The sequence below is a fragment of the Notamacropus eugenii genome, chromosome 2 (assembly GCF_028372415.1).
Source record: "Notamacropus eugenii isolate mMacEug1 chromosome 2, mMacEug1.pri_v2, whole genome shotgun sequence".
In the NCBI taxonomy this organism is placed as follows: domain Eukaryota; kingdom Metazoa; phylum Chordata; class Mammalia; order Diprotodontia; family Macropodidae; genus Notamacropus; species Notamacropus eugenii.
The window spans coordinates 426624366-426642291 of NC_092873.1; the positions used below are offsets into that span (position 1 = coordinate 426624366).

General features: G+C 40.1%; 1 protein-coding gene across 2 annotated transcripts in view; it reads left to right on the plus strand.

Annotated features, from left to right (window-relative positions):
• Positions 1-17596, plus strand: part of LPGAT1 (lysophosphatidylglycerol acyltransferase 1) — a 162937-nt gene extending 145341 nt beyond the window's left edge. The window contains exons 8-9 of one of the 2 annotated variants that reach the window (XM_072647894.1): positions 16459-16587; positions 17460-17596. In XM_072647894.1, coding sequence (XP_072503995.1) covers positions 16459-16547 — 89 coding nt within the window. In that variant the 3' untranslated portion in view covers positions 16548-16587; positions 17460-17596. Of the gene's footprint in view, positions 1-16458; positions 16588-17459 lie in introns of those variants that run through there. The other variant, XR_011975502.1, reaches the window with a different exon arrangement.
• Positions 17597-17926: the final 330 nt, after the last annotated feature.

Sequence of the window (17926 nt, forward strand, 5' to 3'; positions counted from 1 at the left end):
CTTACTCTCATTGGATTTGGCTTAAGCAGGGAATAGCACACATTTAATTGGGTATGGAAATCTATCTTACCCTACAGGAAGGTAAGGGGGAAGGGGATAGGAGAGAGAGGATAATAGAAGGGACAGTAGATTGTGTTATGGAAATGTTTTTCATGGCTACCCATGTATGACCTATATCGAATCTTTTGCTTTCTCAATGAGGGTGGGTGGGGCGGGAGGAAGGGAGAGAAAGTAGAACTCAAAGCTTTAAAAATGAATGTTAGAAGTGGTTTTTGCATGCAACTGGGAAATAAGTTGTACAGATAATGGAGTATAGAAATCTATCTTGCCCTGCAGGAAAATAGAGGGGAAGAGGATGGGAAAAGAAGGCGGTAATAAAAGGGAGAGCAAATTGGGAAAAGGGGTGGTTGGAGTGCATGCTCTCCTGGGTCTGGGGGAGGGGAGAGATAAGGAGAAAATCTGGAATCTTGTGAAAGTGAATGTTGAAAACTGAAAATAAATAAATTACATTTTTAAAAAAGAATCTATGAGGGATTATTTTTGTTTTTATCTGTATGTGTGTGTGTGCTGATTGGACACAAGTGAGAAACTTATCTGGTTGGGGATCTAGCTGATTAATTTGCACTCCTCTTCTTTGGTCACCTTGTACCAAGGAGGAGAGTTCTTACCACCTCCTTCCTTTTCATTGTTGGCATTATTACTGTCTGCTGAATCTAGCCCAGTTCAAGCAGTCTATATAGCCCTGAGGGCTGTGCTGGAAGGGCAGGGAAAGCACTGGTAGGCCTAAGGTAGAGACGAAGGTAAAGAAAAAGAGGAACATGAAACCAAAAGAAATGGGAGAAAAAGAGAAGAGAGAAAAGTTGTTTATGATAAGAGCACAGTGAATTTTCCCTTTAAAGCTACCTTACAGAACAATAATAATTATACTTTGTTATTTTTGTGGCTCTAAAGTGTTGCTCTAGCTGTTCTCACATTTCACCCCCTCTTGAAATAGGGAGCACATTTACTTCAATGGAAGGAAAACTTCCTAATAATTAAAGCTGTCTAAATACAGAATAGGCTTCCCCAGAAAGTAGTGAGATTCCCATTAGTGGAATTTTTCAAGAGAAGGTTGGATGACCACTCATCAGATATGTTAAAGGAGATTCATGCTTCAGGTCTAGCTTGGGTTAGATGACTGTCTGAGGTCCCTTCCAATTCTAAGATTAGCTGAAATTCTAAAATTCTATGATTTATTTCTTCCCCTTTTTACAGCCTGATATTTTGAGATTCATTGGTTGCTTCTCCTTGACCTAGCTAGGGCTAGCTAGGGTTGTTGTTTATTGTTCAATTGTGTCTGTCCCTTTGTGACCCCATTTGGGGTTTTCTTGGCAAAGATAATGGAGTGGTTTGCCATTTCCTTCTCCAGTTCATTTTACAGATGAAGAAACTGGGGCAAACAAGGTGAAGTGACTTGCCCAGGGTCACAGAGCTAGTAAGTGTTTGAGGACAGATTTGAACACAGGAAGATGTCTTCCTGACTCCACGCCTAGTGCTCTATCCACTACACCCCACAGCTGCCTCTCCAAAAGAGTACACAGATTCAGTTGTTGAATACCTCAGTATTCAAGTACTATACAAGGAAGGAGATGTGTAGTTAATTCTGGATAAAGGAGAACATCAAAAGCTGCCTTTAGAGAAAACTCAGCAAGAATTGGGAATGGAAAGTGACACCTGTGCAGAGCAGCACCATGGGATAGGTGGTAGGTGTATCTGCTTTCCCAGTATACAACTGCCCAGGGCCTTACCAATCAAGCAAGGAAGTCCCGGCAGACTCACCTGTTTCCCCTTTGCCCAGATGTCTAAACTAGCTAAGGATACTGACTTCGGATGATATAGTTTAACCATCTGTCTAGCTCTGGAGGAATCCTTGGGATAACAAGGAGAAAAGTCTCACACCTCCGTGCATTGCCTGTGAGTCTGAGAAGATATTGATTTGGTTCAGGTTCTGGGCCTGCCTCCCCCTGGCCTGAGCATGAAAAGATATTGCAGTTGAGACCATTCCTTCTAGGCACAAGTCTATTAAGTGCAGCTATAACTCCACAGAAGGTGAAGCTTCTTGGAGGAGAGCCTACGTGGGAATGCTTTTTCCAATGCCTTCTGGCATTCTTTGGTATTTGTCAATCTCCCTTTGCTTTCTGGTGTTGGTTATGGCTGAGTAGGAAACAACTATTTCTGTTTATAGGGCTCTTAATGTCCTAATTCAACTCAGTAAGCTTTTATTAGGAACCTACTATATGCCAAACATTGTGTTAGATGCTAGAGAAACAGAGATAAAAAAATCTAATTGTCACATCCTCTAGAAGTATATATTCCATTTCAGGAAAATGGGGTAAGGGAGGGGAGTTGGGGGGAAGAGAACTACATACATACATACATATATACATACATTCATACATATACATGTGTGTTTATAAATTAAAATATATGAGCAGTTGGGCTGTGTAACATAAATATAGCCTGGCTAATACAGGACATGGATAGATGGCTAGTCTGGAACATGGCCCACTTTTCTCCAAGGGAGATTGTGATTTCTGCGTTTTTTAGGGAGTAGAGGAGGGCTGCGACTGGACATTAACTGTTTCACTCCCTGATATGCCAGATGGGTATTGAGTTAAATTTATATCTATCCATCACACCTCCAATATTGGTAGTCTAAGGGTATAATACTTTGATAGACCAAGAGAAACATCACTTTCAATTTTCCTGATTACTTTCAAAGGAAAACAATACTTACCTTATTTTTGACAGCTTAGCTCCCTCTCACAAAAGACCAACATAAGGACCAAAAAAAAAATTGCTAGTATGTCTTGTTAGTAAAGTAAGCAGCCAACAGAAATGGGGAAATTACATAGATTAGAACAGATTGAAGAATACACAAGAGTAAATGATCTCTCCAACTTGGGAGCAGGATAAAAACAGTTCAGTTCAGCAAAGCACACAAGTCTTGGCAGGAGAGGGGCAGGAAGGGAGGAACCTGTCTTAGCCTTCTCTAGGGTTGTAAATGCTAGAAGTCAAGGGATATGTTGGGAGCCAGCACCCCACATGTCTGCTGTTCCAGGGAGATCTCCTGCCTCCCGTCCAAAAGCCTGAGCTTGCCCATTGAGACTGCCTTTCTTAAAGTCTCCAGCTATCTGAAGAAATCGCTTCTCCATTCAAACAGGTGTAAAGCATTATTGGCTCAGAAAGTTAATCAGAAGTCATAAAGCCCGCCCTTTAGGTCACAGACCAATCTAAGTGGGCAGAAGTATGTCGAAACATTGAATATGAAGAATATAGTAAAATATGGAAAGACTTATTTAAACTGATTCAAAACCAGAAGTAAACAGAACCAAGAGAATAATATACAAAATAACTGAAATTACAATAGAAATGAAAAGAAAAGGAACCTACAATAATAGAAGCTGAGTCTTGCAAAATTACAAGGAATAATTAAAACCCCAAAGACGAGGTAGAAGACACCTCCCTGATCATGTGCAGCGGTGGGGTGGTCCATGCTTGTGAACCATTACACGTATTTTCAGATTCTTTTGATGTATTGAAAGGTTTTGCTGATTGTTTTCCCCTTTTTATTTACTTTAAAAATATTATTTGTTATACAGGATGGGAAGAAGGAGGAGAGGGATACAGGGGAAACTTTAGGCAATCTGAAAACTGAAGACGGAGATCAAATTTTATTTTATTTCTTAAAGACAGCTGCGACCTTAGCCCCTGTGACACCCAAACCTTTCTATTTGGCATAGACACATACCTTGGAGAAAACCCATGAAAGGTTTGGGATCCAGGTTACCTTTCATCAACATTACTGAATCACAAATGTCAGAGCAAGAAGGGACTTCAGAGGTCAGTTAATCCAATCCCCTCATTAGGAATACAAGCAATGGGTATTAATAAACATTGGTTGGTTTGGATTGAAAAAGTACATGTGGGGTAATTTGCGGAGTGGGGAGGAAATCCTAACAACTAAGAGACTCAAAGGCAGCCTGGTATAGTGGGAAACACACTAGCATTGGAGTGAGGCAGCCTCTCTTCATGTCCTGGCCCCACTGACTCATTAGTTTTGTAGACTGAATCTGCTAATCTCTCTGATCCCCATTTTCCTCTCAAAAATGTGGATGACACTATTTGTACTTGTCTAAAGGTTATTGTGAGGATCAAATGAGATGACGTATATATAAGTGTTTGCTACAGAAAAAGTAATATAATGTGTACACACAAACACACATTATACTTTGGATAATCTTTAATCATCTTCTGTGTCAGTACTTGAGGAGATCTCTGGCTTCAGTGGTGTGGGTATTCCTTCCACTACTGCAGATCATCACCCATTCGTGTCTTCTCAGCCAGTGTGATCCTTTTTCATGTTTTCCCATAGATCTTTTACAGAGAACCGATTCCAAGTGTGAGATGGCTTCCTCCATGTCCTTGGACATTCTGTAGGTACCAAAGTAGCCACAATGGGCCAGCCATCTGTTGTTACCTCTTATTCTTGCTCTACAGCTGACTCACCTTCTTTTCTGATCATAAATTTCCTGAATCACAGAAGTCTTATACAACTTCCTGTGCTTGGTTCATTATTGGAAATATGCTGTCGCATACATACCTGTGCCCACTGTAATCTTGAGCTCACCTACAATCTGATTCTAATAAAGATTCTAATAAACCTGACTCTACTAAAGGGATAAGCTGTGTAAAGAACAAAGAGATACAATGTAATGAATAGATTAGGGCTAGGTAGAGTGATTCACAGGAGGCATCATGGAGGGGATTTAAGTGTTTAAGAATGAGCATGGTCTAATTGAGAAAGCACTGGGCTTGGAGTTAGGAGACTGTGGTAACATTCTTACTCTCATCCCTTATTTCTCTTCATCTATAAAATGACCATATTAACACCTACACTGCCAACCTAATATGATTGTTGTAGGGAAAGTGTTTTTTAAACTTTAAAACATTCTATAAATGTGAGCAGTCATTAATAAATTTGGAAAGGTCTACTTCTCATTAGCACTCATTCCACTTATGTAATCAAGTACCAGGTCTTGTCACGTCACCTTCACAACCTCTCTTTTATGCATCCCTTTCTCACCTTACCCATACAGCCATCATCTTGGTGTACACCAGGAGTGGGGAAGCTGATTTCTTCTTGTCTGGACTACTGTGGTAGCCTTCTTCTTGGTCTTCCTGTCTTAAGTCTCTCCCCACTCCAGTCCATCATTCATTCAACTGCCAAAGTCATTTCTCTAACTCATTGGTGGTAACTTCCTTACTCAACAAACTCCAGTTGACTCCATATTATATCCAGGACCAAAAATAAAATTCTCTGGCATTTAAAGCCCTTTACACTATAGTCCTTTCTTACCTTTCCAGTCTTCTTATACTTCACTCCCTCCACATACTCCATAATCCACTGACATTGGCCTTCTTGTAGTTCTCTTACATGACACTCCATCCCCCAATTGCATACCTTTGCACTGGCTCCTCCCCACATCTGGAATGCTCTCCCTCCTCACCTCCACCTTCTGGCCTCCTTCAAGACTCAGCTGAAAAACTACCTTCTGTAAGAAGCCTTTCCCAGTCCATTCCCCCAAGCCCTCCTCCACTTCTAGTGTCTTACCTCTGAGATTCCCTTCCATTTATTCTGGCATTAGAGTATCTATGTACCTTACATGTACATAGTTATCTCCATCATTATCATGTGAATTCCTTGAAGGGACCATGTTTTTATCTTTCTTTGTATACCTTATCACTTAGGACAATCAGTGCCTTGCACACGTTCAGTCATTTTAGTCATGTCCAGCTTTTCATTCCCCCATTTGGGGTTTTCTTGGCAAAGGTACTGGAATGGTTTGCCATTTCCTTCTTCAGCTCATTTTATAGATGAGGAACCTAAGACAATCAGGGTGAAGTGACATGCCCAGGATGACAGAGCTAGTAAGTGCCAGAGGCCATATTTGAATTCAGGAAGAGGGTCTTCCTGACTCTAGGCCCACCACTCTATACACTGCACCATCTAGCTACCTTACCTGGCACATAGTAAAGGATTAAAAATTGCTTGTTTTAATAAACGTTGAGGCATCTAGGTGGCTCAGTGAATAGAGTACTGAGCCTGGAGTCAGGAAGACCTGAGTTCAAACTCAACTTCAGACATTTATTTGCTATGAGACTCTAGGCAAGTCACTTAACCTCTGTTTGCCTGTAGTTTCCTCAAGTATAAATTGAGGATAATAGTAGCCTCTGTCTTGCAGGGTTGTTGTGAGGATCAAATGAGATATTTGTAAAGTGCTTAGCACAGTACCTGGCACATAGTAGGTGCTATGTAAATGCCTATTCTCTTTCCCTTTCTTTCCCTTGTTGCCTAACTGAGAGACTAGCAAAGAGAAGTAGAAGAGAGATAATTCCAGGTGATCTGGTGGTGCACGATTTATTCACCCAGGGGTATCACTTATTCATCCATAGTTTCTGAGATTTCGTGGACCATTCAGAGATAATTAAGGCATGTTTCTTTGCCCTTGTGGAGTCTTCTTTGCTTTTCCTTTCCTACTAGGGGAAATAAAACCTAGAAACAGATAGCTCTAAAACAAGGCGGGATGTAGAAAAGCAGTAAGATGGAATCAAAGTGCTAAGGGACATTAAAGAATGGAGAGCTCACTTTGAACATGTGGTTTGTATGGAGTAATGGAGAGTGGAAGTGAGCCAGATGTTTGAATCTAGAATAAAAACTGGGCTAGACATAAAAAGGAATAGACAAGATGGGGGTTTTTCTGGGTAGGAATAAAAGGAATCTAGTAGCAACTGGGCACAAAAGTGAAAATAAAACAAGACTCACAGAATCTCAGAGTTGGTGCCTTGATAACCATCGGGTGTAACCCAGAAAAGGGCATCCATTACACACACCTGATAAGTGGTTATCCAGACTGGTCAAAGTTATCCAATGAGGAAGAACACTGCCTCCCAAAGCAGCCCATTGCCCTCTGGGATAGCTCTAATTATTGGGAAGGTTTTCTTGACATCAAACTTTTCAACTTCTGCTCAGTCCTCCTGGCTCTGCCCTCTTGGTTCAAACTGACCAAGTCTATTCCCTCTTCCACGTGTTAATGACTCCTCCTCTATCCTTCCTGGGTCAGACCTTCTTTCCCCTTAGTTTACTACAAATGCAAGAGTTATATGGTGAAATATTGCAGCCCCAGGAGTCAGAAGATGTGGGTTCTAATTCCAAGGAAGCTTGCAAAACATTTTGTGTACATTATCTCTTTTCATTCTCATAACAACCTTGTGAATTAAGTATTACAGATATATTATCCCCATTTTACAGATGAGGAAACCATCGAGAATTTAGGGGATTTGCCCATGGTCACACAGCTAATACCAAGGGCAGGTTGGTCAAATAGCAAGAATGGAACACACTTCATGTCCCAACATTCACACATACACACACACACACACACACACACACACACACACACACAGATTAGAGATACCTTCCCCAATGGTAGATTTAAGAAATGACATGGACAAGAGCCATACAGGATGAGCATAAATGGGTCATCAGATAAAAATCACCATCAGTGAGATTATAGCTCCATTAGAGTATTAACATTTCAGAGTATTTTACTCAGGATTTTTCCAGTTTGGAGTTGATCTTACCTCTCTAGCTAAAATCTGTAAATTTCTTGGGAACTTGTATTTTCATTTGCTATGTTCCACTGTACAAGACATTTTTTTTCCTACTGATTTAGCATCTCTACTGAGTAGTGACATAATCTACAGGCATTTAAAAAGTCAAATTGAATGTTTCTTGAGGACAGAGACTATGTCTTGGGTAATACCTCTCTACAGAACTATAGAGTCAGGGGGCTCTATAGAGTAGGAGAAGGTGACCAAGTCCTGCTGCTAATTTAAAGAGAAAGAAAATACGCATGAAAGAAGAAGCACTGAGACAACAGCAGGTGGGGGAGGTGATGTGGATAAGGTCAAGGCCTTGAAGACTGAGAGGGGAATGAAAATCTCTCAGCTACAAGAAGCTTAGGCTCAAGGACTTCAAGGGGAGAGAGGAGAGTCATCAAGGTGAAATGGAGGTAGAAGGTCACTTCTTGCCACAGCCCGACATTCAGTCCACATCACTTGATGCATGAGTGATAAACTAGCTATGTTAAGAAGCATCTGGGGCTCCCTTCCACTGTCAAGAGAACAGAGAGAAAAGCACCAGTTATAGGAGTTTTAATTTGCGCTGGTTATCCCATACCCATGCCTCCATGGCAGAAGGAGGCAGCTGTGATCCAGATCCACAAGTGAAAAGTGTCCATTGTCCATACTATGATGTGCAATTAGAAGGTCAGTCCCTTGTGTTAGTGCATATAAATAGGACAAATCCTTTGAGAGACAAGTTGGTCCCAGAACTGAGTAGGAGAACAGGAGAACAGACTGATATATAAGGAATGCTATGATGCAAACAAACAACACAGGAAATACTAAACAATTTCTCTTTTCCTCCTGCTAGGACAAACAGCCCCTAAGCATCATTGTTAGGCTACTCATAACACCAGTCAAGAATCCGACTTTTCCTTGTTTTTTTTTTTTTTTCTGCTATCTATATTCAGGCTCCATGTGAGAAAGAGACTGGTGTTCTCACGCCCTCATTAGGGCTACTGGCTAATGGTATTTGCTCTCTTTATTATGGTAACACGCTTTATCCTTGGGGTCCTCCATGATCTCCAGGTACCTGGACAAGCATTTGTAGATTCTAGTAAAATAATTTCAAATCCTAGTGTTTTGTGGGCAAATTAGTCTAGGAAATCTTGACTTAAGGTTTCTCTCTCCTAGTGGGTATTTTCAATTAATTGGTATACACTGAAAGCCTCTGGGGATGAAAAAAAAAATGAGGAATGAATTTTTACTGAAGGACAGGCTGATAGTGACTGATCAGTATCTCATCAATCACATTAGTAAGTATCTCAGCCTCTTTGTACGGCTGCCTCTGAATTTAAAGGTAGCCTTGCTGATGGTGAACTGGCAAATTGTATAGTACTTTTGATGTCTGCCCCCAGGCTTCTTCCTGGAAAAAAAAAGTCTTGTGATTTATATTTCTGGTGATGCCACATGGCTGCAAGTCATGAAATACCTCCCAAAGGAAAGCAAACTCTTTGACTGCAAATACCTTATGTATAATAGACACATTTCCACTCTGGAAAATTTTTTTTTATTTTTTTTTATTATTATTTTTTTCACTCTGGAAAATTGAAGGGGAGTTGGTAGTGAGTGTCTAGACTCTGGATCCTGACCGCCTTAACATCCTCCATACACACACACTCATGCACATACACTACTCATGGTACTATTAAAGACTTCCTCCTACTGCCTACAAAGGTGGAACTCATCTCCCTGGAGATGGTGAGATGGTGTGGGACATTCCAGATTCTCTCTCTCTCTCTCTCTCTCTCTCTCTCTCTCTCTCTCTCTCTCTCTCTCTCTCTCTCTCTCTCTTTCTCTCTCTCTCTCTGCCTCCCACCCTTTTTCTCTCGCCCTCCCCCTCCCACCGTATCTCTTTCTGTCTACATACACATACACACACACACATCTATTTGTCTCTCTATGCAATATTTGCATAGGTCTTCCTTTTAAGGTATAACACACACACAACAGCATTCTGTTACATCTCTAGTGATTCCACCCTTGATCAGTCCCCACATACTTGAAGACAGCTCTCATGTCTCACTTAAGTCTTAGGGGGACAAAACTTCCTCCATTCTTTCAGGTGATTCTCATATAGCATAATCTCAGAGTCCTTCCCCATCCGAGTAACTATCCTGGATTTTCTCCAGTTTATTAATATATTTTCTTTTTTAAAAAATCAGTTTTATTTTTAGTTCTGAATTTTCTTCCTCCTCCACTTCCTTCACCCAGTGAGAAAGCAAGAAAAACAAAACCCATTACAAATATGTAGAATCACATAAATACATTTCCTAATGTAACTTGGTTCTCAGAAATGAAGCTCTGGGTTTTTATGCACTTAGGTCAATATTAGGGCTTCCTAAGAAAAAAAAAATCACTTTTTGGCTTGGGTCCCCAACCTGAGAACATCAGCATTTGCCTTGTTTTTTCCTCCACTGTGAGTTTCACCTGAGGACATCAGCAGGTAGCTCATCTCCTCCACAGAAAAGGTAAAATTCCCTTGCAAGCACACAGGCTCCCAATGCATTGATAGGCTTCATTAAAACTCACAGAGAACCACAAGCCACAAAAGATTCACACCAGAGTTCATACGCTGGTCAGAACAATTCTCCTTCCCTTTCTGATGAGTTTGTCTTTTTCCATTTCCACAGTACTATTCAAGTACTATTCACAGCTCCTACTTAATAGGGAAAATCGTTTGGGATTAGTAGAGAGTAAATCATCCTCCCACCATAACCCTATCTTTACTCACGCTTTTGTCAGCCATGTCTGGAATGCCCTCCTTCCTCACCTTAGCTTTTTGGGATCCCCAACCTCCTTCAAGACTCAACTCTAACCTCACTTACTGTGTAAGAATCATCCATTTTTCCCTGTTGAGATGCTCTTCTTTATCTTTGGAATGATTTGGATTTATGTGCATATATTTTGTATTAACTTATATCTAGTAGTAGGTAATTAATAAAAGCTGGTTGAATTTGACTGAGTTAATCTCATTGACAGAGCTATCATTCCAAGTAGCCCTGCTTCCTGAATATGAATTCCATTGTTTCCTAAATAGTAATTTGCTGTAAATATGTTAACCTTGTTTCTATGGTTAATCTAGTCATGGAAATAATTGTAATAAGTAGTTCTTGCTTATTTGTAATGGAATTCTATCTGTAGAACTCTGACATATTGGTAGAGAATCCAGGCATATGCAAGGATAGCCATCTAGTGGGTCTTTAAAACAAAAGAAGGAAATGAAGCTACGTATAGTAAAATGCAGACTGCCATATTTTCCATTCCCATTTAATTCCATACTGAGAGGCCCTGGGATAACTGATGGAGGTAGTCTATCAAGTAATCATTCAACTGACAAATGTAAGTTCTTCCTATGTGCAAGAATCCTGGACATACAAGGAAGAAGGCATACAGAAGAGAGCCTTTGTCCTCCAGAGCCTTACATTGTAGGTGTAAGGGAAGTGGAGAGGGGGGGCATATACATACGACAAACAAATACCAGCCAAGTGGAATGAGCAGTGTACAGAGAACTTGGGTTCTAATCCTGTCACACATACTAGCCTTGTGATCTTGGGTAAATAACTGCCTGTTAATAATAGTTGTACACATTCATATAGGATTCTAAGGTTTAGAAATCAGCTTCTCAATAGTATCAGATGAGGAAGGTCATGCAAGAATTATTTTAACAGAAGATGAGACTGAGGCTGAGGTGCTAAATGACTTGCTGTTCAGCGTTAGAATCAGGATTTAAACCCACATGTCATGACTCCAAGTCTAGCACTCCTTCCATCAATACTCAATGCTGCATCTTGTAGCTATAAAATGAAAGGAATTCTTCTACTACCTAACCAACAGGGTTATTGTACAGAAAATGCTTTGTAAACCACAAAGTGTTATATAAGTCAGAGTTATTACTATTATTATTGTTATTAATACTAATAAAACTATTTCCAAGCTCAGCTCCAAGTTGGACCTCCTACCTAGGTCCTTCCCTGGTCCTCTCCGCTGCTAGTGTCTCCACCCAATCTCCCCAGAAATTACCTTATATTTCCTTCGGATGTATGTTGCATTTACTTATAAATGTATGTACTGTTTTTCCCCAGGTGAATACTAGTTCCTTGAGAGCAGGGCCTGTTTCATTTCTGTCCTTTTGTCTCCAGTATCTAGCAAAAAGCCTAGTGCATAGTGGGAGTGCTTCATAAATGTTATCAATTGATGGATTTCACCCTGGCAAAACTTACATTCTAAGGCATCCTTCCACCTCCTTAGGGACATCCCCCAGACTTCTGATACTGAGATGGCAAAGTGGATTGTGCTGAATTTAGAGCAAGGAAGAAATGGAGTTCAGTTTCTGTCTGAGATACTTACCAGCTAAGTGACCTCTGTCTACCTCAGTTCTCTCAACTATAAAATGGGAATAACAGAATTTATCTCACAGGGTTATTGTGAGGACCAAATGAGAAAAATATTTGTAAAGTGCTTTATAAACCTTAAAGTGTTGGCTATCAAGAACAAAGCATGATACATGAACCTCACTGTCTTTTTGGATGTTTGGTAGACTGGTTGGTAGCTCTTTAAGAATTTCACAGATATAGTATAGCTTACATGAAGTTTATTAATAAATTGACAGGTCTTTCATGCTCTCTTTGTACAGGGCATTGATTTGCATTTATGTTTGTCCACCCAACACATTTAAAAACTGTTTGTTGATCGACTGGACAATAGAAATGATGACTGGACCATCGTAAGATTAGTCCTGCTCTAAGAAGGTGGGCTCCACACTGAAACAAGAACTGGAATCACTAAAGTCAATCAATCTCCCCTAGACTTGTGCAGTTCATATATAGTCCACAGTAGTAACAAAAGGCAAAGTTTAGGTTTCTTCCTGGGCAGCTAGGTGGATAGAGTGCAAGGCCTGGAGTCAGGAGCACTCATCTTCCTGAGTTCAAATCTGACCTCAGGCACTTAGTAGCTGTGTGACCCTGAGCAAGTCACTTAGCCCTGTTTGCCTTAGTTTCCTCATCTATAAAATGATCAAGAGAAGGAAATGGCAAACACTGATATCTTTGCCAAGAAAACCCCAAATGGGGTCATGGAGAAAAACAACTAAGAAATAACAGGTTTATTTCTACATATTGGAGTCCTTCCCTTACTGCTCCTCGGGGTGCAGGAACTCCACATTATTTAGAACCTCTTCTTTTTTTTCTCCAGGAAGTTTGACTCAATTGCTTCGTGTTATCTAGTTCATCCTCTCCTAGAGTCACATGGTTCCCTGAATGACCTCACACATATGGAGGCAGTTGTGTGCCGGAGCCAGCCAACTGTTAAATTTTCAGTGTGAGCATTTACACTTCAAAAATCAGCAAAAGCTAGACATCAAGATTGGGTCTATTATTGTGTTGATGGTCTAGACTGAAGAAAATGATGGAGAAAATGTTAATAAAGCATATTAGACTTAAAAGTACATTGTGGGTACAATTTTATCCCCACAGATAGTTATACAACCTTTACCCCTTGTATGTGGGTGTTAATAAAGCATATTAGACTTAAAGTATATGGTGAGTACATTTTTCATCCCCCGCAGATGGTTGTCAAACCTTTACCCCTTGTATGTGGGTGTTAATAAAGCATATTAGACTTAAAATTAAAGTATATGGTGAGTACATTTTCCATCTCCCACAGATGGTTGTCAAACCTTTACCCCTTGTATGTGAGTTTTTCCCTAGGAAAATGAGTTCAAGTTTACAGGTCTCCCCCTCTCTTTACAGCTCTGTTTTTTAAAGACCTATTTCAAAGGCATAGCCCACAGGACATTAAACAGGAGAGAGTCTCTAATGTGGTATTAATGAGGATGTTTACACTTTCTTTATAAAGATACCATCAATGCCCGGAACAAAACCTCACCTTTTAACCTTGATCTTATCACCTTCTTTGTCCTAGATTTCATGCCTTGCTCAATTCAGACTCAAGTGACTTTCGCTTTTTTCACTGCCATAAATCTCAACATCTAGACAGACAGGAGATGGACTCAGAGTACACGATGAGACGTATATTTTTTCAAAACCACCAGTGTGGGAATTGGCTTCCTTTGATCATGCATTTTTGTCACAAGGGTTTTGTTGTTTTCAAATTGGCATGGGGTGTTGTAGCTTTAGGGTTACCTGTAGGGTTGGGGGGTAGTTATAAGGTTGGGGATAGCCATAGAATTGTCAAAATAAAAAAAAGGAAAAAAAGAGGGTCATTGAAGCAATGCACAGAAGAAAACAAAAGGGAATATAAAAGGAAACAGACAAGCAGGATAGTCTGGAAAACTATATTTTGAATTTAATATGTACTTAAGAAGAGCAGCAGCTAATATTTAAAGACATTCATATTTTCATTTAAAATCTTTTTCAATTCTTTAGCATATGGAAATTTCATTTAATTTGGTAGTAAGTTCAGAATTTAAAAAAAATTCAAAGTAAAGACCTAGATCTTTTTCAGATGAACTGTTTCCAGACCATCTCTTGTTCTTGTGAAACTATTTTCTGAAATCCACTGTAAGATTTGACATTTATACACACTCAATTTCATATTCTTAGATTCAGTCCGACATTCTAGTTAACTTTTTGGATTGTGACTCTGGCATTCACTATGTTATCTGTGCCTTCTAGCTCCCTGACCTCTATAAATCTGATAAGCATCCACTTATCCAAGTACAACAGGGACTACCCTGGCCCCCACCACCTGAAGGCCAAGTATGTTACATTTTACCCCTTCCCTAGGCTCTCTAGTACCCTTAAGAGTACTTGGAGGTGTCTAGGCTCTCTGCCATTGGCCCCAGCCCCAACTAGTAGTATTCCCCCAACTGTGGGGGGTCCCTTCATCCCCAATTCTATTTAACCACTTATCAACATAGCTTTTTAAAAAGGAACATTTACTTCAAATGAATAGTGATAATAAACATACAAACATCTCTCAAATTTTGGGGGGCATCATCCCAGCTGGTATCACTTCTGACTCCAGGGAACGGAGGAGAATTAGGGTCACAGTGAAGTTCCGTTTTTATATTGCACGGTCACAAGTTCCAAATTCAAAGCTCCCTTTGGGTTGGAGTCCCAAGAACCCTGACTTTTTAAGGTTTCTCTGCAGGACTAGTTGGCTACAACATCCTTCCTGGAATCTTGGCTTCCCATGGCTTGAATTGGGGATTCTACTCCCTTCACCTAGAACTGAGAAAGACAAACAAGACGAAATCCCAGCCTGAAGCCCATTTCTCAGATCTATTCAGTTCCTATCACCCATGCAGTGGGTAAACATAGACCTTCATGCTCTGTGGACTCCAAGAGAAAGAAAGAGCAAGAATCCCAATCTGGCAGTTTTTAAAGACATGGCCTGTTATGGACATGTAGCCAATCAATGCAGACTCCTCCCATCCACATGGTAGAGGGTGCTTAGGAAGTCTTCTCTCTGAAGGTGGAGAGCTCCATGTTAGCTGACCTGGATGTGTATAGCAAAAGCCTCTGTTACACAAGTCATCACTAAGAAATGTTAAACAGGAATGGGCCAAGCACAGATTCTTAGGGTGCTCCACTAATTATCTCCTTCCAGGATAACGCTGAACCATGAATGGCTCTGCGTTGGGTCTAGCCATCCAATTAGTTCTAAATTCCCCTAAATTACATCTTGATCTTGGTTGTAGAGCCTTGTATTCTTGATGATTCTGTGGCTTAAATTAATTTATGTAATTTCCCCACTACTATTGTGTTGAGTATTGAGTCATGTTTCAGTGATGTCTGACTCTTTATGACTCCCCTTGGTGTTTTCTTGGCAGAGACACTGCAGTGGTTTACCATTTCCTTCTCCAGTACATTTTATAGATGAGGAAACTGAGATAAACAGGGTAAAGTGCCTTGCCCGGAGTCATACAGCTAAAGAGTCTGAGGTCAGATTTGAACTCAGATCTTCCTGAGGACTGGGACTGGCATTCTATCCACTGTGCCACCTAGTTGACATTTCTGTTATATTTGTTTGTTTTGATAAATGTTTGCCCACTCTTCACAGTTGTCCTTTGTGTAATAAGTACATGGTAGGGAAGAGAAGCAAGGTGCTATAGAAAATAGAGCTCTGGGCCTAGATCTTCCTGAGTTCAAATCCAGCTTCAGACACTTATTAGCTGTGAGACCCTGGGCAAGTCACTTAACCCTATTTGCCTCAATTTCCTCATCTATAAAATGAGCCGGAGAAGGAAATGACAAATCACTTCAGTGTCTTTGCCAAGAAAACTCCAAATGGGGTCATGAAGAGTTGGGCACAACTGAAAAACAGTAACAGTAAACAACAGGGAAGGGAAGCTAAGCCTCAGTCATTAAGATAATTGTTATGCTGCAGGTTTAGAGCTGAATTACTTCTTACTCCCTCTCCCCAAGAAACCAGGAAAATTGTCTTTTATTCTTATTCCTCCCCCTCCTCCAAAAAAAGAGAACTGTAACATTAGACTGAAGATATTCTGTAGGTTAATAGCCAGATAGAATTTCAAACCTAATATTCTGCTTGATAATAGGTGAGGGAGTGCCATCCTAGATCCCACCTGCCCCTTCTCCTATCGTGCTGTTATCCTTCTCCATCTACTAAAGTAAAGATCAAGTCTCCCTGGAGATGGGGTGGGCCATTCCAGACCCATCCATATATCCACAAAATACCTACACTGGTCTTAGGTGGCTGGCATTTTTTTATATCTCTAATGACTTCTTTGCCTCTGCCTCTTTTCAGCTTCTACCCATTGTTCCGAGCTCTATCCTCTAAGGACAAGCAGAATAAATTACATCCCTGTTCTACAATATAATCCTTCACATGTCTGAAGATGGTTATCATGTCCCAAATAAGTCTTCTCTTCTCAAGGTAAAACATCACCCAGTTCTTTCAAGTGATTTCCCCAATTCTATTTTCTTTATCTCTATAATAATTGTGGACATTATATATACACACATACATGCTTATATTTTATATTATATTGTTATATTATTTCATATTATATCATTATCATATTACTATTATATTATATTAATTATCCTATACCTACTTAGTAGGTGACTGATAAATGCTTACAGAACTGAAGTGGGTAGCTTGGGTAGCCCAAGATAGGGCTCTAGGCCTAGGGTCCAAAAGACTCATCTTCCTGAGTTCAAATCCAGCCTCAGATGCTTACTAGCTGTGTGACCTGGGGCAAGTCATTTAACCCTCTTTGCCTCAGTTTCCTCAACTGTAAAATGGAAATAATAATAGTGCCTGCCTCCCAGGGTTGTTTCAAGGACTGTAAAGCACTTAGCACAGGGTAAGCACTGACACATAGTCAGCATTATCTGAATGGTAGCTATTATTATTAAACTCATGACACATTAGCTGAGCTAGGCTTCGAAGCAACCTTGGCACTACACCAGCACACTGGGATTATATAATTTTAGTAGCAGTATTAGTGTTGCCCTATTAGAATTCTGAGTGATCTTCAAGGATTGCAAGGATTCTCTTTTCTCAGGAGCTGTCATGATCCCAGAAAATAAGTGAACAGGCCCAGGTAGGTTAGGATGGAAATAAAGCCAGAGAAGAATTCTCTGATAGGATTTGTTCTCTGTCAGTCAGAAAGGAAAGTGGGGGGGGGGGGGAGAAGGAAGAGGGGAACTTCTTAGGAATATATTATATGACAGTGAGAATGGAAAATGGATCTATACAGGTCTGTATATTAAGAAGTCACTGTATGCTGAACCCCATACTAGGAGCTGAGATAAGGAAGATGGACATATAATTCATACTTGGAGAAATTCATCAGGATGACTGTCTTCTTCGGCAACAAAGGACAAATACATACTTGGAGAAAAATAAACACTTAGGAAGCTGTACAAAAGAACATTAAAAAAAAGAATATAAAAGTGATATTTTAAAACTTGGATGGATCCAGAATTTCACTTATGTGGGTCTTCTCTTTACTGATGCAGAATACAACCCTTCCATACCTTTTCATTCATTGCAATTTTTGTATATTTGCCCTTGAAACAAACCAATATACAAACAGGACAAACTAATCTATACTACAAAGAAAGTACATGAAATACCATAGGGGATGTGGATCAAAAGAGTGATTGAACTGAATAACATTAAATAGGGAAGATTTCTTTGAAAAAGGAGATTTCTGAGCTTAGACATGAATTATGAAAGGACAGAAAATGAATGTGAGGATGTACAG